Source organism: Solanum lycopersicum, chromosome 6 (assembly GCF_036512215.1).
Source record: "Solanum lycopersicum chromosome 6, SLM_r2.1".
Classification (NCBI taxonomy): Eukaryota; Viridiplantae; Streptophyta; class Magnoliopsida; order Solanales; family Solanaceae; genus Solanum; species Solanum lycopersicum.
The window spans coordinates 51,206,343-51,220,294 of NC_090805.1; the positions used below are offsets into that span (position 1 = coordinate 51,206,343).

Consider the following 13,952-nt stretch of genomic DNA (forward strand, 5'->3'; position numbering starts at 1 on the left):
ACAAAAGCAAAATAACTAACTAATATGGAAAGAAGGGACATCAACAACAAAAAAAAAACAATATTGAAATTGCTACATTTAATTCTAGTGTAAAATAAATGAGTTTTTTCATATTATATAACTTACTATTCTACCAAAAAAATGTGACTTAACTAGAATAATTTTAAAATGCCATTGAAATGACATAATCTCTTGTAATGTAAAAGAAAAACAAGTACATTTTTATGATGGAGAAGTAATTAGATATACGGACCGTTAAATATATGGTAATTCTATGGCAATTTATAGATCTAGTTGAATTTATATCGAATTTATTTGACTCAAACTTTTAAATTAAACAGATTAAAAATATTGTCATTGAATTTAAATTCTAAATTGAATCGATATAGAAATGTGTCACTAATTCTAAATTAAACATATATAAAAACTTGTCACTAATTGTAAATTCTAAATTAAATAAATATAAAAATTTGTCAGTGATATACCTGATTGATCCAAAAGTAACTGCACTTCAGTACTTTGATTAAGATAAGTTATATGATTTTGACCCCACAAGGGATTATAATATTGATTAAAATCAACCATAGCATAAATTGGTGACAGAGCAAAATACATCAAAATACAAATAATTATACTCATGAACTCAAAAGAAGCCATTGAGAGAGAAATACAACTTGCCATTAAACTAATGACAATTTTACAGACTGCTAATTAAGTATTCATCATATTTATAATGCCAAATAATTATGGTGAGTGTTTTTTATGGTATGTTAATCTATGCAAATTTTAAATTAAGAGATTGTGTTAAGCACCATTAATAATAATAATATCAACCTACCATATATAGTTAATTAGATAAAAATTGATGATATAAAATGAGAGTTTAATTAATATTCCTAACTTACTTCCTTGATTGAATGTATGGTTAAAGATTATAACTAAGTTATTTGAATTATATTCGTCAGCATGAATACTTGCTTACTTAATTATGAATTATTTTAAAAATAATTTGGATACATAAATGAAGATGAAGTAATAATTAGTTTTGCCATTGTCTTATTAAGAAATTTTTTAAAAGTAATTTGGATATATACATGAAGATTTTGAGTATAAAAGATTTGTTTTGGCCGAATTCAAATATTAAACAAATAAAATTATTTTGTTTAAATTAGGAAAAAAAACTGCTAATTTACATAATGATGTGAAATCTATATTTATAATGTCTTCGTATGTTCAACAACAGATGTTCATTATATTAAAAATAGTTATCTAATAATATTTGTTCAATTTAGAAAATTAAGAGATAACTTACCTATTATGTCTATTTTATCTTTGCTACTATTTATCAACTAACACATTTCTCAACGCATTAAATTTAATAAAACAAAGAATAATAATATAATAATAATACCCGTACTATTTATTATTTATTAAAGGGAAAAGACTCAACTATGTCATCAAACTATTAAAAAGGGCTTATTTATGTCATTCGATAAAAGTTTGGCTTATTTATGTCATTATTGTTAAAGAAAATACTCATTCATGCCCTTTTTTTAACTCCGATTTTGCAAAATCATTTTTTACACACCAAACAACGTTTAACACTTTTCTATGGGTGTTTTTGAATCAAAATTACATTTTTTGCTTCTACATCCCTAAGAACACCAAGAACACGTGAGAACGTTAATAATTTCCAAATTTCAAACTTAATTAGTTCTTCACGAATTGCCTCAAATTTCAAGAGTAGTTTCGCTCCGAATTAGCTATCAAAACTCAATTTCTTGTGAGCTCGAGTTAAATCTAACTCAACAAAACCCAAAATGAAATTCTACAAAAGTTTCAAAACTTCAACATATTTAACGGTTTATTTTCCACAAGTTCAAATCATTTCAAATTTTGAACATAAACTCAAAAAACTCTTGTCAACAAAGATCTAATGTAAAAAACTACAAAAGCAAGAATCAAAGAAATTTTGGGATTGATTTTTATTTTTCGAAATATATTTTTTAAATATGGGTGAATTTTTTAAACTCTGCAAATGATGTTAGAATTTTAATTTTTTAAAAAAGAAAATTAATGATGAGCCAAAATTTGAGGCGATTTCGTGAAGAATTGAAGATATTGAAAAGAGTTGTGTATGTTATTCATGTGTTCTTGGTGTTTTTAAAGAAAAACAAACAAAATTATATATTTGATCCAAAAACACCAACAAAAAAGTGTTAACCCTAGTTTTGTATGTAAAAATGATTTTGCAAAATTGGGGTAAAAAAAATAGTATGAATGAGCCTTTTATTTAATAGCAATGGTATAAATGAGTCAAATTTTTAAAGAATTACATAAACGAGTCTTTTAAGTTTAATAACATATTTAAATTTTTTCTTATATTAAATGGTGTGCCAAATCAAAAGTCAATAGTGAACAATTATTATTTAAAGTATTAATAAAACTGGAAATGAACATGCTGATGTGGCATGCCTTAATAGTCGACATCACTATTTATCTTTTTTTTAAAAATATTTATAAAAAAAAACATATTTTATGTCCTCATTATATGTATTAATAAACATTCTTGTCATTCTATATTAATTAAGTGAATTTGTAAAATAATACCCGCTTGTTAAAAAAACATTGGACATAAGTTAAATCATATTTTCACTATTCGAGGTAATAAATAGTTTCTCTCCAATAAAGCTTCCCTAAATGAAAGAAAAAATATGAAAAATATTCTCAAACATTTATATTAAACTTTAAAAAATAAAAAAGATATAAAAAAAATTAAAAATTACATATATCGCACGAATTAAATAATGTCAATTACTTTTATGAGTGTCACACAACTCACAAGTTACATGCTAACTCATATTATAGTGCGTTATGCACTCTGTACAGAATAAAGCATGACAGAGTATTACTATAAAATAAAAGTAATTAATTAGACAAGACAAACAAATTATAATACCTTGTCAGAAGTAAAGAGGAATTATTAAACTTTTGTAATACAATTTGTATACTGGTAACTATACGGATAACTGCTTAAATTTTTTTAACAAATTGAAATTAGTAAATTTATCTTTTGTAAAAAAGAAATAAGTCATACAAATCTGCTAATATCATGGGAAAATAACATTTTTTTTAAAAAGAACATATAACATTCATCTATGCTTAAGTATCATGAAGTCACTTGGTCATAGAATTAGGATATGACTGTCAAAAATATGTAGTTCAATAAATAAAGTTATTTTTCTATTAATCAAAAAATTTCATATTTAAGTTATAAATATATTAAAAATTATTTATATGAAACACTTTTCTCCAGAGCCTTACGTGGCATGGAATTGAAGTAGTAACACTTCAATACGATTTAGGCACTATAATTTATTTTATTTTATTTATAAAAGAAAGAGAGAGAAAAAAGTGTCGCTCAAAAAATTTGATCCCTTTTTTTGAGATAATTAAATAAAATTGAGAAACCTTTTATTATTGTAAATACATCTAATAATTTTATGATACTTTACTAAAGTTGATTTACTTTTTACCTCGATCAATGTATTGATTCCCCACCCCCATAACGTTTTTATTTTAAGTGTAATTTTTGATCTATTTGGAGAAATTAATTTAAAATTCTTTTGCATTTAGATTAAGGTTCCATTTATTTACACTTTTAACTTAAATCTTTTAAAAAAAGGGCCAATAAGAAGTGGTTAGATTTAATAATATAAGGTATTGTGTCAAAGAATAAATTAATGAGAGGGAACATAGATCTACCCCAAAACTTAAAAAGGAACACTTTATAAATAAACTCATGCGAGACAAAGGGAAATAAAAGAGAGAAATGTTGGAGATAGAGGGTAAACACCTAATTAAATATATCTTTTTGTTTTTTTAAAATTTGATGTTAAAGTTAAAATATGTTATTTCGTGCGATCTTTCATGAACACTTTGAAATGAGTTTAAACATAAAAAATTAAGAATTCGCTCAATCTATCTATAATACGATGGATTGACTTAAAACAGTTTAGATTGAGTTGATTAACCCTGTTCAACGTTGATTCATTTTCTAAAAAAAATCAATTAAACTTAATTTTATTTAAAAATCAATTTGTTTTAAGATTTTTTTATTTGTGCAAGATAAGATACGACTTATCATCTATCTCATATTTTTTAATATTTATTAATTAATTTGTAAATTAAAATTTTACTTTAATAGAATTAAAATAATTGAAGAAATAGATTTTTTTTCAATCATTCTTACATTTTTCTTTTACTTTTTATCTTCGTTTTTTCTTTTCTATCTTCTATTTGTGATATATCTCGTGTGTTTCTAATATACTTATGGATTTCAATACTAGTTCATATTTTGTTCCTTTTAGTTTTATAAGTTTAGGTTGAACACAAATTAGTATATGGTTATTGTAGTGTAAACGTATTAGGTTATATTTTTATTTCAACTAACTGGTTCAATCATTTTTCTTTTATGCTTAAAACTCATGCATATTCTTTCCGTCTAAGATAAATATTTTAAGGTCATTAATTATACATTGCTGATCAATACATATTGAGTTATATAGATCTCTGGTTATTTATATATAATTCAATCATTAGAATGTATGATTTATTATTATGATTAAAATTTTAAATTATATTTTTTGACTTGTAAATATATTTTTGAATTATAAATTATTAATAATATAGCAAAATTAGAAAAATAAGTTTTTGGAAGATAACTCGTACAATTTTAACAAATATCACATAAAACTATTAAACTATTCTATGTAATAAAAAAATATAATCCAATTATGATTAAATATCACATAAAGTCACTTGATCATGGAATTAGATCGTGCCACTTAAATAATTTGATGACCTTTTAGGACTATAGATAAAATTGAGTGATTATTTATTTTAAAAATATATAATTTGATAATATTTTATAATACTTTGCTAAAGTTAGTGATTTTTACCTCAATTAATGTATTGATACTCCACATTCATCACTTTGTTTTTCATGTGCAATTTTTTACTGGACTACATAAATTAACTGGAAATTTAAATTAAAGTTTCATTTGTTCACACTTCAAATTATCAATGTATAGATACTTTACCCTCATTACTTTGTTTTTCATGTGCAATTTTTTATTGAACCACACAAATTGATTTGAAATTCTCTTGCAATTTAAATTAAGATTTCATTTATTTACACTCCAAGTTATGTTTATCAATTTAATTTCAATTTGAAGTTATACAATATATTTTCTATTCGTTCAAGATCTGAATTATCTAATGTGTTTATATAGACCTAATTCATTAAAAAAAATGGAACAACATTTTAACATTATTAAGAATAGAGTATAATATTTCCTAAAATGACCTTGCATCATCATTATATTCATAAATCATAATCATAGTCAAATGTGTCTCTTGAATTTCATTTTATTTAATTTTTATTATATAAATATATTTTTCTTCTTTTTACTTTTTATCATAGTAAATCAAGATAATTTATTATTACATTTCTTCATATTATTTTTAGTGTTAAATAACTAAATAAAGTAAATGTAGATAAATTTAGTGCTTAAGATACTAATCTAGTAAAAACCTTTATAAGAATTGTATCAAGTCAAATATAATTCAAATAAAATAAAACAAGAAACACTCATTATCACTAATCACCTTCATAACTACTATAAAACTATTAATCAACCATCACAATCAACTATATTATTACGATCATCGATCATAAACCATCTATTACAATCGCCACCACACATTCATTACTCACTATTCTTTTACCATCCATCACCACTTTGCAAACTACTTCCTTTGTTTCTATTTACTCGTTCATATTTTCTTTTATATTTGTCTATTTTAACAAATCAAAAAAGAATAATAATTTTTTTCCTAAAATATCCTTATTTAATTATAGAAAATTTATAATTTTACTAAGTTGTAATGTATATTTTTTGTAATTAGAAATACATTTTATTATATTTGAAAAGTTATGTAATTTATTAAATTAAAAGTAAAATTATAACTAACCTATAATAATAATAAATATCTTACTATGTATTCTAAAGTGAATAACTAATTAGAGACAAAGGAGATAAATGTACTCCAAAAAAACTCAAAGGACAAATTTATTTATTAAATAAATAAATATAGTCACGCGAAAGAGAGGGAAAGAAATGTTGGAGACAGAGATTGATGGCCCCATCAAATGACGGAGTTTGAGGGCCACTATATACTCTAATGGACACATCTCTTCCAAAATATATATATATTTAATTTTAATTTAACTAAAGAAGAAAGAAACTTGCGGGACACAATTCTTCCCAACACTTAATAAATTGCTTCACCCACTCTAAACGGAAACGGAGAAAGCAATTTTTATTTTTTGTGGTTATCTGAGAGACTCAGACACACCAGTACAGTCTCTGTTCGGCACTTTCTTCCGTATAACAATAGCACTCATCACTCTTATATCTACTATTTTCTCCATTTTCTACTTGTTGAACGGTTATTTTTATGTTGTGGTTGCACCGGAGATGGCTGATCTGTCCATGGATTTCGATACTAACAGGTATTTTTTTTTTTGAACGGTTAATGATTATATTTGTGCTATAATGGCTGTATTTTTACACTTCGTCGGTGTGAAAATGCTGTGAATGTATTTTATTTTGTTGATCTCTACTTGCTTGTGATTGAGTTATGTTCATTTGCTTGGATTGAGTATTGTGGTTGTTGTATGAATATGTCAGTTGTATTTTGACTTTATCAGTCATGAAAATGTCTTTTATTTTGACTATCATTTTTATTTTTTTTTAAATGTGATTTGTTTGAGCCCTAGATGAATATATATTGGGTTGTGTGTGATGATTTATGTAGTTGACCACAATTTCGGTGAATTATGATGATATTATGTTCTGGTTTGATTTTATCCGTAGTCCATTCGTTTTCTTTGAACTTCAGAAGAATATATTGTGTTATTACTTAAACGGAGCAACCTGATTAGTATAGTTATCCCTTACTTGCTTGGTATTGAGGCATTGTTGTTGTTATAGTATTAATATATTTGGGTTATTTTTATCGTATGAATGGCACCCGTGCACCTGCTAATTTCGTCTAGCGACTTACTGTTATGCTTCTTAATTTGCATTTTGTATGTGTCATGGGTGATTATGCTTCCCACGTTTGTGTTTCTGACTCTATGTATCAAAAAACACATGTAAATATCAACTTTAAAGATTAATGGTATGAAAAATGAGATTTCTTCAAATAATTCTTTATACATGTTGAGAGGTAGTCTTAATGTATATATTTATGATAAATAGCAAGTTAAGTATTGAAGGGATTCATTCATTGTTTTCTTTGATGATACTATAGCAGCGAGATATGGGATTGGCAATGTGGAGAAACTTTTCTTCAAGACAGTGAGAACTTTGGTAAGTGTAGTGCTTTCTCATATGGTTATAAGTGGCAAAAGATAGTTAAGTGGAGTCATCCATGTTAAACAGGGCTGCAGCCTCAAACTGACGTATCAGGATGTCCATGGACTGGTGTAACTGAAAAAAACAAAGATATTTCCTACATGTTTGTTGATGAGACAACCCCGGTAAAGGATTGTGGTGACTTGACTTGCGATGTCAAGGGTAAAGGATCCAAATATAACAATTATCTTTCTTCTAAAACTCAACATGTTTGAAGCATCTTATCCTGATTTAAGAGGTTTGATCCAGATGTTACAAGTAAGCAATTGGAGCAGTGCAGAGAACCTTCTAAACCGGTAAAAAGACGTCGAGTGCTACAATTTGATGCTGAGATCCTGGATTCCACTGGTTCAAATGAAAAGCTTGCATTAACTTTCTTAAAATCTAAGGTTACTACTACTACCTTTTGCTATGTGTTTTGAGTTGTGTAGTATAGCACACTTCTAATAATACTTTAGCATAAATAATGTATGTTGTTTCCCACACGTGAACCAAGTTAACTTTAACATTAATAATGTATGTTGCTTCCACATGTTAAACCAAGTTAGGCGTTTTGTTAATCCGATAGTTCAGTGGTGGAATTTGCTCCGTAAGGAAACCTCTTGCGACAATGCACCTTTTCAGTTCTGCTTCATTTTACATGTTTATGTTACTAAGTAATGCAGAAAAAATATCTGAGGAAATGATTTCTATAAAAGTGATTTTACATGGAAGTTGGATAATGCAGGAGAGGAATGCCTATTTTGAAGAAGCTAGGAGTGATGTGTCAGACTGGTTTTCCGAATATGCAGGTCAATCTGTGCGACATTTTTGTTAAGTTATATCTGCTTAATTTGTTGAATTCATTATTGACAGAATACGTTTTTCTAGATGGTGCAACATCTTCGGCTCAGGAAGGTTTTGATGAGTCATCTGAAGAATGGCTTACTGATTGCATTAATGATCCTGAGTTGCAGATTATTTCCGAGGATATGTAACTTTTCATCCTTAGCCATCCATGCTCATAATGACTTTTAGTTATGTTATGTGTGCTCTGTTCTAACACATTTATTTTAACAGGAATGCATCTGGAGTATCTGATATTCAAGCAGACACAATGGGTAGGGAATCTCTCTTTCCATTGAGAATGTTCTTTTTCTTTTGTTCTTCCTTTACTTTTGGTCTGTCTCCTCTATATTTTTCATGTGCCGGTGTTTTTGTGTTCCTTTTCATGTTATTCTTGTTTAATATTTGATTGACGTCAGCTTATCTGTTGCAGAAGTTGTCAATTCCCCACCAGAATGCGAGATAACTATGGTTAAAAGCAGTCCTGCTCGTACTTATGGGAACATTGTTTTCAAAGGTTTATACTTTATCTATGAGATTACAATTTACACTCTTACTTTCTTCACGGTTACACTTCTCATCATTGAGTCTCAAATAGCTGCGGAGAATTCATTACAATTTGAAAAGAATATTCTGTGAAAACTTTGTCAATACTGGCTGCTACTGAGCTCCTACTCTTAACTGACTATACATCCAGGTAGGAGTTCATACACAAAGACTCCCAAGAAAGGTGCATCTTCTGTAGTTTACCCGTTTGGATTTATCAAACCCTGCAGCGCTCAAGGAGATGTGACTTTAAAAGAGATCAACAAAAAGATACGTACTCCGCCACCATCTAAATCAAAGCAACACAATCAAGATTCACCACCTTATCCAACATCAGCTTTTTCCGGGAAGCCTGTCATTGGCAAGACAAAAATTCACACAGAGGGCGGAAGAGGCAGCATTACCATCATGAGAACTAAAGGGTAATCTCTTGAAATTTTTTTTTCTTTTGGGACAAACTTTAGCATGGGACTGCTCCAAATTCCTTTGACAGAGCAATTTTATGGTACTGTTTTTAGGTCTTCAGCACATAAGTTGAATTTTGTATTAGTCCTTATTAGGGAGAAAATGTGGAGACTTAGTAGTGGATTAGTCTCTCATTATTTTGAAATCTCAATGTATATTGGTTTATTAGATCAATGACTTTTTATCTATTTTGATAAATTAGCAAAATTTTGGGGTAGTTATCCTTCAGGCAATGTAAGCATTATATCACAGGATTTCTTTCTACACATGTAATGTAACTTGTGTAAGTCATTATCTAAACATGCATCTTTAACTTGTCAATAGATTTTGTTAACAATATGAGTGGTATTGGTATGTCTGTTAAGTGAAAATGTCGTCCGATTAGGTAACTATGGCTCAATTTGTGAAAGTATATTCAGAAAGAGTCAAGATTTAAACTTAATGAGTTGAAATCTGTATTGAATGTATTGTAATAATGGGTTCAAATCTAATATATTTGTTGAGTTCGTGTCAAAGTTGTGGTTTACATGAGTCCATAGCTGTCTAAAGGGCCACTACATCCACCTTTGAGTAAAATATATTTGAAATGTGGTTGAGGAATAACACAAATGAATTCTTTCTTTGCATTGTTTGAATTTTATTTGTAACGGCGAGAAATAACCTTTTTCAAATAAAAGTTACTGCATTTTTATTTTGTAATCATGTACATTGATGATCAATCCGCCAGAAATTTCTTTTTGGTGTGTATTAATGAATGAGCAAAAAGATTTTCATAGAATATTTTAATTCCAAAATATTAATGGCTAAATATTAACTTTGTAAAATATTTTGGCAATACAATCGTTAATTATGTTATGCAATTCTTTTTCCGTAGTAATTGTAGGCACGAATTATGTTCATAAGCATAAAAGGATTGCCATTAAATATATTAAAAAGCAAGAAATCAACTCCAATCACCATATACTTCCAAGTCCTCAACAATGGCTGTTAGATCTCAAGCTTTTTTGCTTCTCTTGTTGGTTGCGTCATTGTGTCTCATTGAAGTTTCTCTAGTGAGTTAACAACTTTTTCTACTATTCCCTCCCACATATTTTCACTGCATTTGATATCTGAATTCTCATTATATTTTGATTGTCACTTGCATTTGATATCTGAATTCTCATTATATTTTGATTGAACAAATAGGCACGTCAAGATTTTTATGCTTCACTTCTAGCAAAACCTTCCGTCGGTGAAACCACTTGCTCCGTTCCTGTTGATGGTAAGAACTTTTTAAATTTATCAATTAATTAACTTTAGTTGAAGAAAATTAACTATGATAATATATATATATTTTTGTGTGTGTATTTTTGTAGAATGTTCAAATGCGTGCGATAAACGATGCTCAGCAACGTCTCACAAAAACAATTGTTTATTATTTTGTAACAAGTGTTGTAATTGGTGTCATTGTGTTCCACCGGGTACTCTTGGACAAAAAGATTGTTGTGCATGTTATAGAGATTGGAAGACTCAAGAAGGAGGACCAAAATGCCCTTGAAAATCTTTAATATGTTTCTTTTTTTTAAATAAATTATTTCATCCTTGTATAACAAATGTTTCTTATGTATATAATAATAAAATAAATATGGAGCTTAATTATGTTTCTCTTATTTACTCTAAAATAATAAAAATTAGTTCTTTACTATGGTTATCTTATATAAAATATGAGTTTTCATCATTGTTCTTTGTTTTTACACATTTCTCATCTTCACAATTACATTTCTCGATTGCTTACATGTTCCACTGGAAATCTTAGTACGATAATTGATAGGGAAAATTGTATATAATAGCAAACTAATAACCTAAATTAAATGGAATAGCTAGGGTTTGATTTAATTGTGCTCCATAGCAAATATTAGCTAAAATTTGCCAGCGTCTCTCTCCAAAAAATCTCGTTCGCCATTCTCCATTCTCGCTCGCCTCTCTCGCTTTATACACAGAAGTGTATAATTCTGTTTCTGTTTTGTATAAAGCGAGAGAAAATTGTATATACACATGCAAAAACGTATATTTTCGTGTTATATACTTAATTATACAATTTACAAACATTTTACTTCAAATATTGCAGAAAAAGGCCAACGAATTATACAATTGCAGTGAAATACAATTTTCTCTAGCTTTATACAACAGAAGTGTATATATTGTGTTTCTGTTTTTGTATAAAGCGAGAAAAACATATATCTTCTTGCTATATACTTATAATTATGCAATATACATACATTTTAATTCAGTTCAACTGTATGCAAAACAAATTATACAATTGCAGCGAAATAGGCCAGCGAATTATACAATTTAGGCCAGCGAATTATACAATTGTATATGTATAGCAAATTATACAGTTTTATGTTTGCTATGGAGCACAATTATGCAAAGTTTGCTATGACATACAAATATGGATTTTTTATTTGCTATTTGTGAAAGTTACCCTAATTGATATTTGTTTTATATTTATTAGATATTATAAAATTAAATTTTAGTATTTAAAAATAAGCATTGTAAAGTAGCTACTTTAAATTTAATTAGATTGCAATATGACTACTTTAAGATCTCGGTAGTAGATAAAAAAGTATGATTTTTTTTTCAAACCTATCAAATAAGAAAATAGGGAGTCCATTTCTTCTAGATTCTTCAGAGACATTTCTTATTATTAATATATATACTGTTGGAAATTGATATTTTTTAATTAAGGGTATAATCTAAATTAATATTGAACTCATTATAATTTTTTTTCATATCAATATCAATTAATTTTTTTTATATTTTAATTTTAAAAAATAAAAAATACAAATCATAATAACTAAAAATAGATAAAGAGAGTACGATCAAATATAAAATAAAAAAAATTATAAGCTTGTGAAAGAAAAAGACAAGTTCATTTCTTCTGGATTCTTCTGAACTTTAATATAAAATACCCTTCTCCCGAAATTTAATTGATAAGCGAATTATTAAACCTCTGTGCTCTAATTTCAATATTAAGCTAACAAATTATCGTCCATAGTTCAATCAGGTAAGTGCCCTTTTTCTTTATCTTTCAGTTTTTGGTTTTATTTGGGGTAGTAATTAATGACGGTGTATCTAAATTTCCTCTTTTGTTTTTGTTCCAGGATTTTTATTTAGAGCTATTTATCTTTAGATCTGTGCTTTGCTGTTGGAGAATCAAGAATGTCTCATATCCTTCTGATATGTTTCTTTCTTTTCTCTGATTTATGTAAAAATTAGAGCTTTCTCTACTAATTTCATTTTCTTTCTGTCCAAATCTAATTGTTGTAGTTTTGATAGTCATATTTTTGAGATATTATTGTCCCTGTCATCGTATTTTGGAGATATTGGTACTGCTGCCGTTATACTTTGGGGACGTTGATGTTCCTGTTCTTTCATGCATATATGTTCTAATTTATGGACATTAATGTATTAATGTTTCAAAAGAATGATGGAGAATATTTGCATACCAGTTTGGAGATATATTTGTGCTTTTTTCCTAAAATAAAAGAACTTTTTGCTCCTGTTGGTTGCTAAAAAGGGGGCGGAAGTAAAATTTTAGCTTAAGTCTAAAGTAATGTCAAGCTGATTCGAGGCAAATGCAGCCTAACATTGAACATGTATTTACCTGTAATCCGATAGTACAAAGCATCAATGGTTTAAATTGTGTGTTTGCCTCAGCCTGAGTCCTTATCTTCCTTGAGCTTTGGTTTCCAAAATGTTGTTGATCCCTGCCTGTTTTTGGCCTTTAACTTGAGCTAACGCGGGAACCAGAGAGATCGAGATCGTGAAAGGGCACAAGCCAGGGGAAATCACAAGTCCAAGACACCTAAAAATGATGGATTAACTCCTGAACAACGAAGAGAAAGGTTGAACCTTACTTGTTATATGCCAAAATTGCATAATTCATGTTGCTGACATACATACACATTGTCATCAGGGATGCAAAGGCACTTCAAGAGAAGGCGAAAAAGAAAGCAGCACAGGCGGAAGATGGATGGAATATCAACAAATCGGAAAGCCATAACATCAAGAAGAAATAGATTCATGACGAGTTTCATGGAACTTTTTATCCTCAGTAATTCTGGCATGTATTGTTTGGCTTTTGTACCTTTGATTTGTGTCTTCATCTGCAATGAAATTTACTCACTCTTCACATTGTTGGAAAGAAATATATATTGATCAAAGAAATTTGAATTGGCTAAGTGCTAATATAGTTATATTAAATGATCTATGAATCAAGTGAAGATACTAAAATAGCTACCAGATTATAATTTCTATCAAGGTAAATAGTTTGAGGTGCGGATAAGGCGACACTATACTATATTATAAATTTATCATAATGAAAAGATTATATAAAATTATGTTATGTGATACCCTCAAAATTTTAGAGGAGGAGAAGAATAGGACATGAGTATTGTTTGACATGAAAGGAAAATATTTTTAAAATAAAAATAAATAAATCAGTTATTTTATGGTGTTCGGTTACTAAGAATGAAATATTATTTTAGGAGAATTTTTATATAGAGTAACTTACACATATAACAAATATAAAAATTATATTTTGTATCATATAGCTATTCTTTGCATAATTGTGCTTCATTGCAAATATAA

At 27.9% G+C, this 13,952-nt stretch overlaps 2 protein-coding genes across 5 annotated transcripts; both read left to right on the plus strand.

Moving 5' to 3' along the window:
- The first annotated feature begins 6,268 nt into the window (after positions 1-6,268).
- On the plus strand, positions 6,269-11,002 carry LOC101248986 (protein XRI1). Of its 3 annotated transcripts, none has more exons than XM_019214600.3 (11): positions 6,269-6,577; positions 7,381-7,439; positions 7,512-7,646; positions 7,734-7,873; positions 8,212-8,275; positions 8,355-8,457; positions 8,544-8,584; positions 8,743-8,826; positions 9,007-9,277; positions 10,506-10,581; positions 10,676-11,002. In XM_019214600.3, the coding sequence occupies exons 1-10, from the start codon at positions 6,543-6,545 to the stop codon at positions 10,534-10,536; spliced, it is 963 nt and encodes a 320-aa protein (XP_019070145.2). In that variant the 5' UTR covers positions 6,269-6,542; the 3' UTR covers positions 10,537-10,581; positions 10,676-11,002. The 3 variants fall into 3 exon arrangements, with proteins under 3 accessions (XP_019070145.2, XP_019070146.1, XP_069154966.1); XM_069298865.1 differs by having other exon boundaries at positions 6,302-6,577; positions 7,384-7,439; XM_019214601.3 differs by lacking the exons at positions 10,506-10,581; positions 10,676-11,002 and having other exon boundaries at positions 6,297-6,577; positions 7,384-7,439; positions 9,007-9,641.
- A 1,213-nt stretch (positions 11,003-12,215) lies between these two features.
- On the plus strand, positions 12,216-13,543 carry LOC109120544 (uncharacterized). Of its 2 annotated transcripts, none has more exons than XM_069298706.1 (4): positions 12,216-12,366; positions 12,464-12,527; positions 13,101-13,207; positions 13,279-13,543. In XM_069298706.1, exons 2-4 carry the CDS (start codon positions 12,522-12,524, stop codon positions 13,379-13,381), a joined length of 216 nt encoding a protein of 71 aa, XP_069154807.1. In that variant the 5' UTR covers positions 12,216-12,366; positions 12,464-12,521; the 3' UTR covers positions 13,382-13,543. The 2 variants fall into 2 exon arrangements, with proteins under 2 accessions (XP_069154807.1, NP_001352505.1); NM_001365576.1 differs by having other exon boundaries at positions 12,295-12,366; positions 12,464-12,528; positions 13,102-13,207; positions 13,279-13,535.
- The last annotated feature ends 409 nt before the right edge of the window (positions 13,544-13,952 follow it).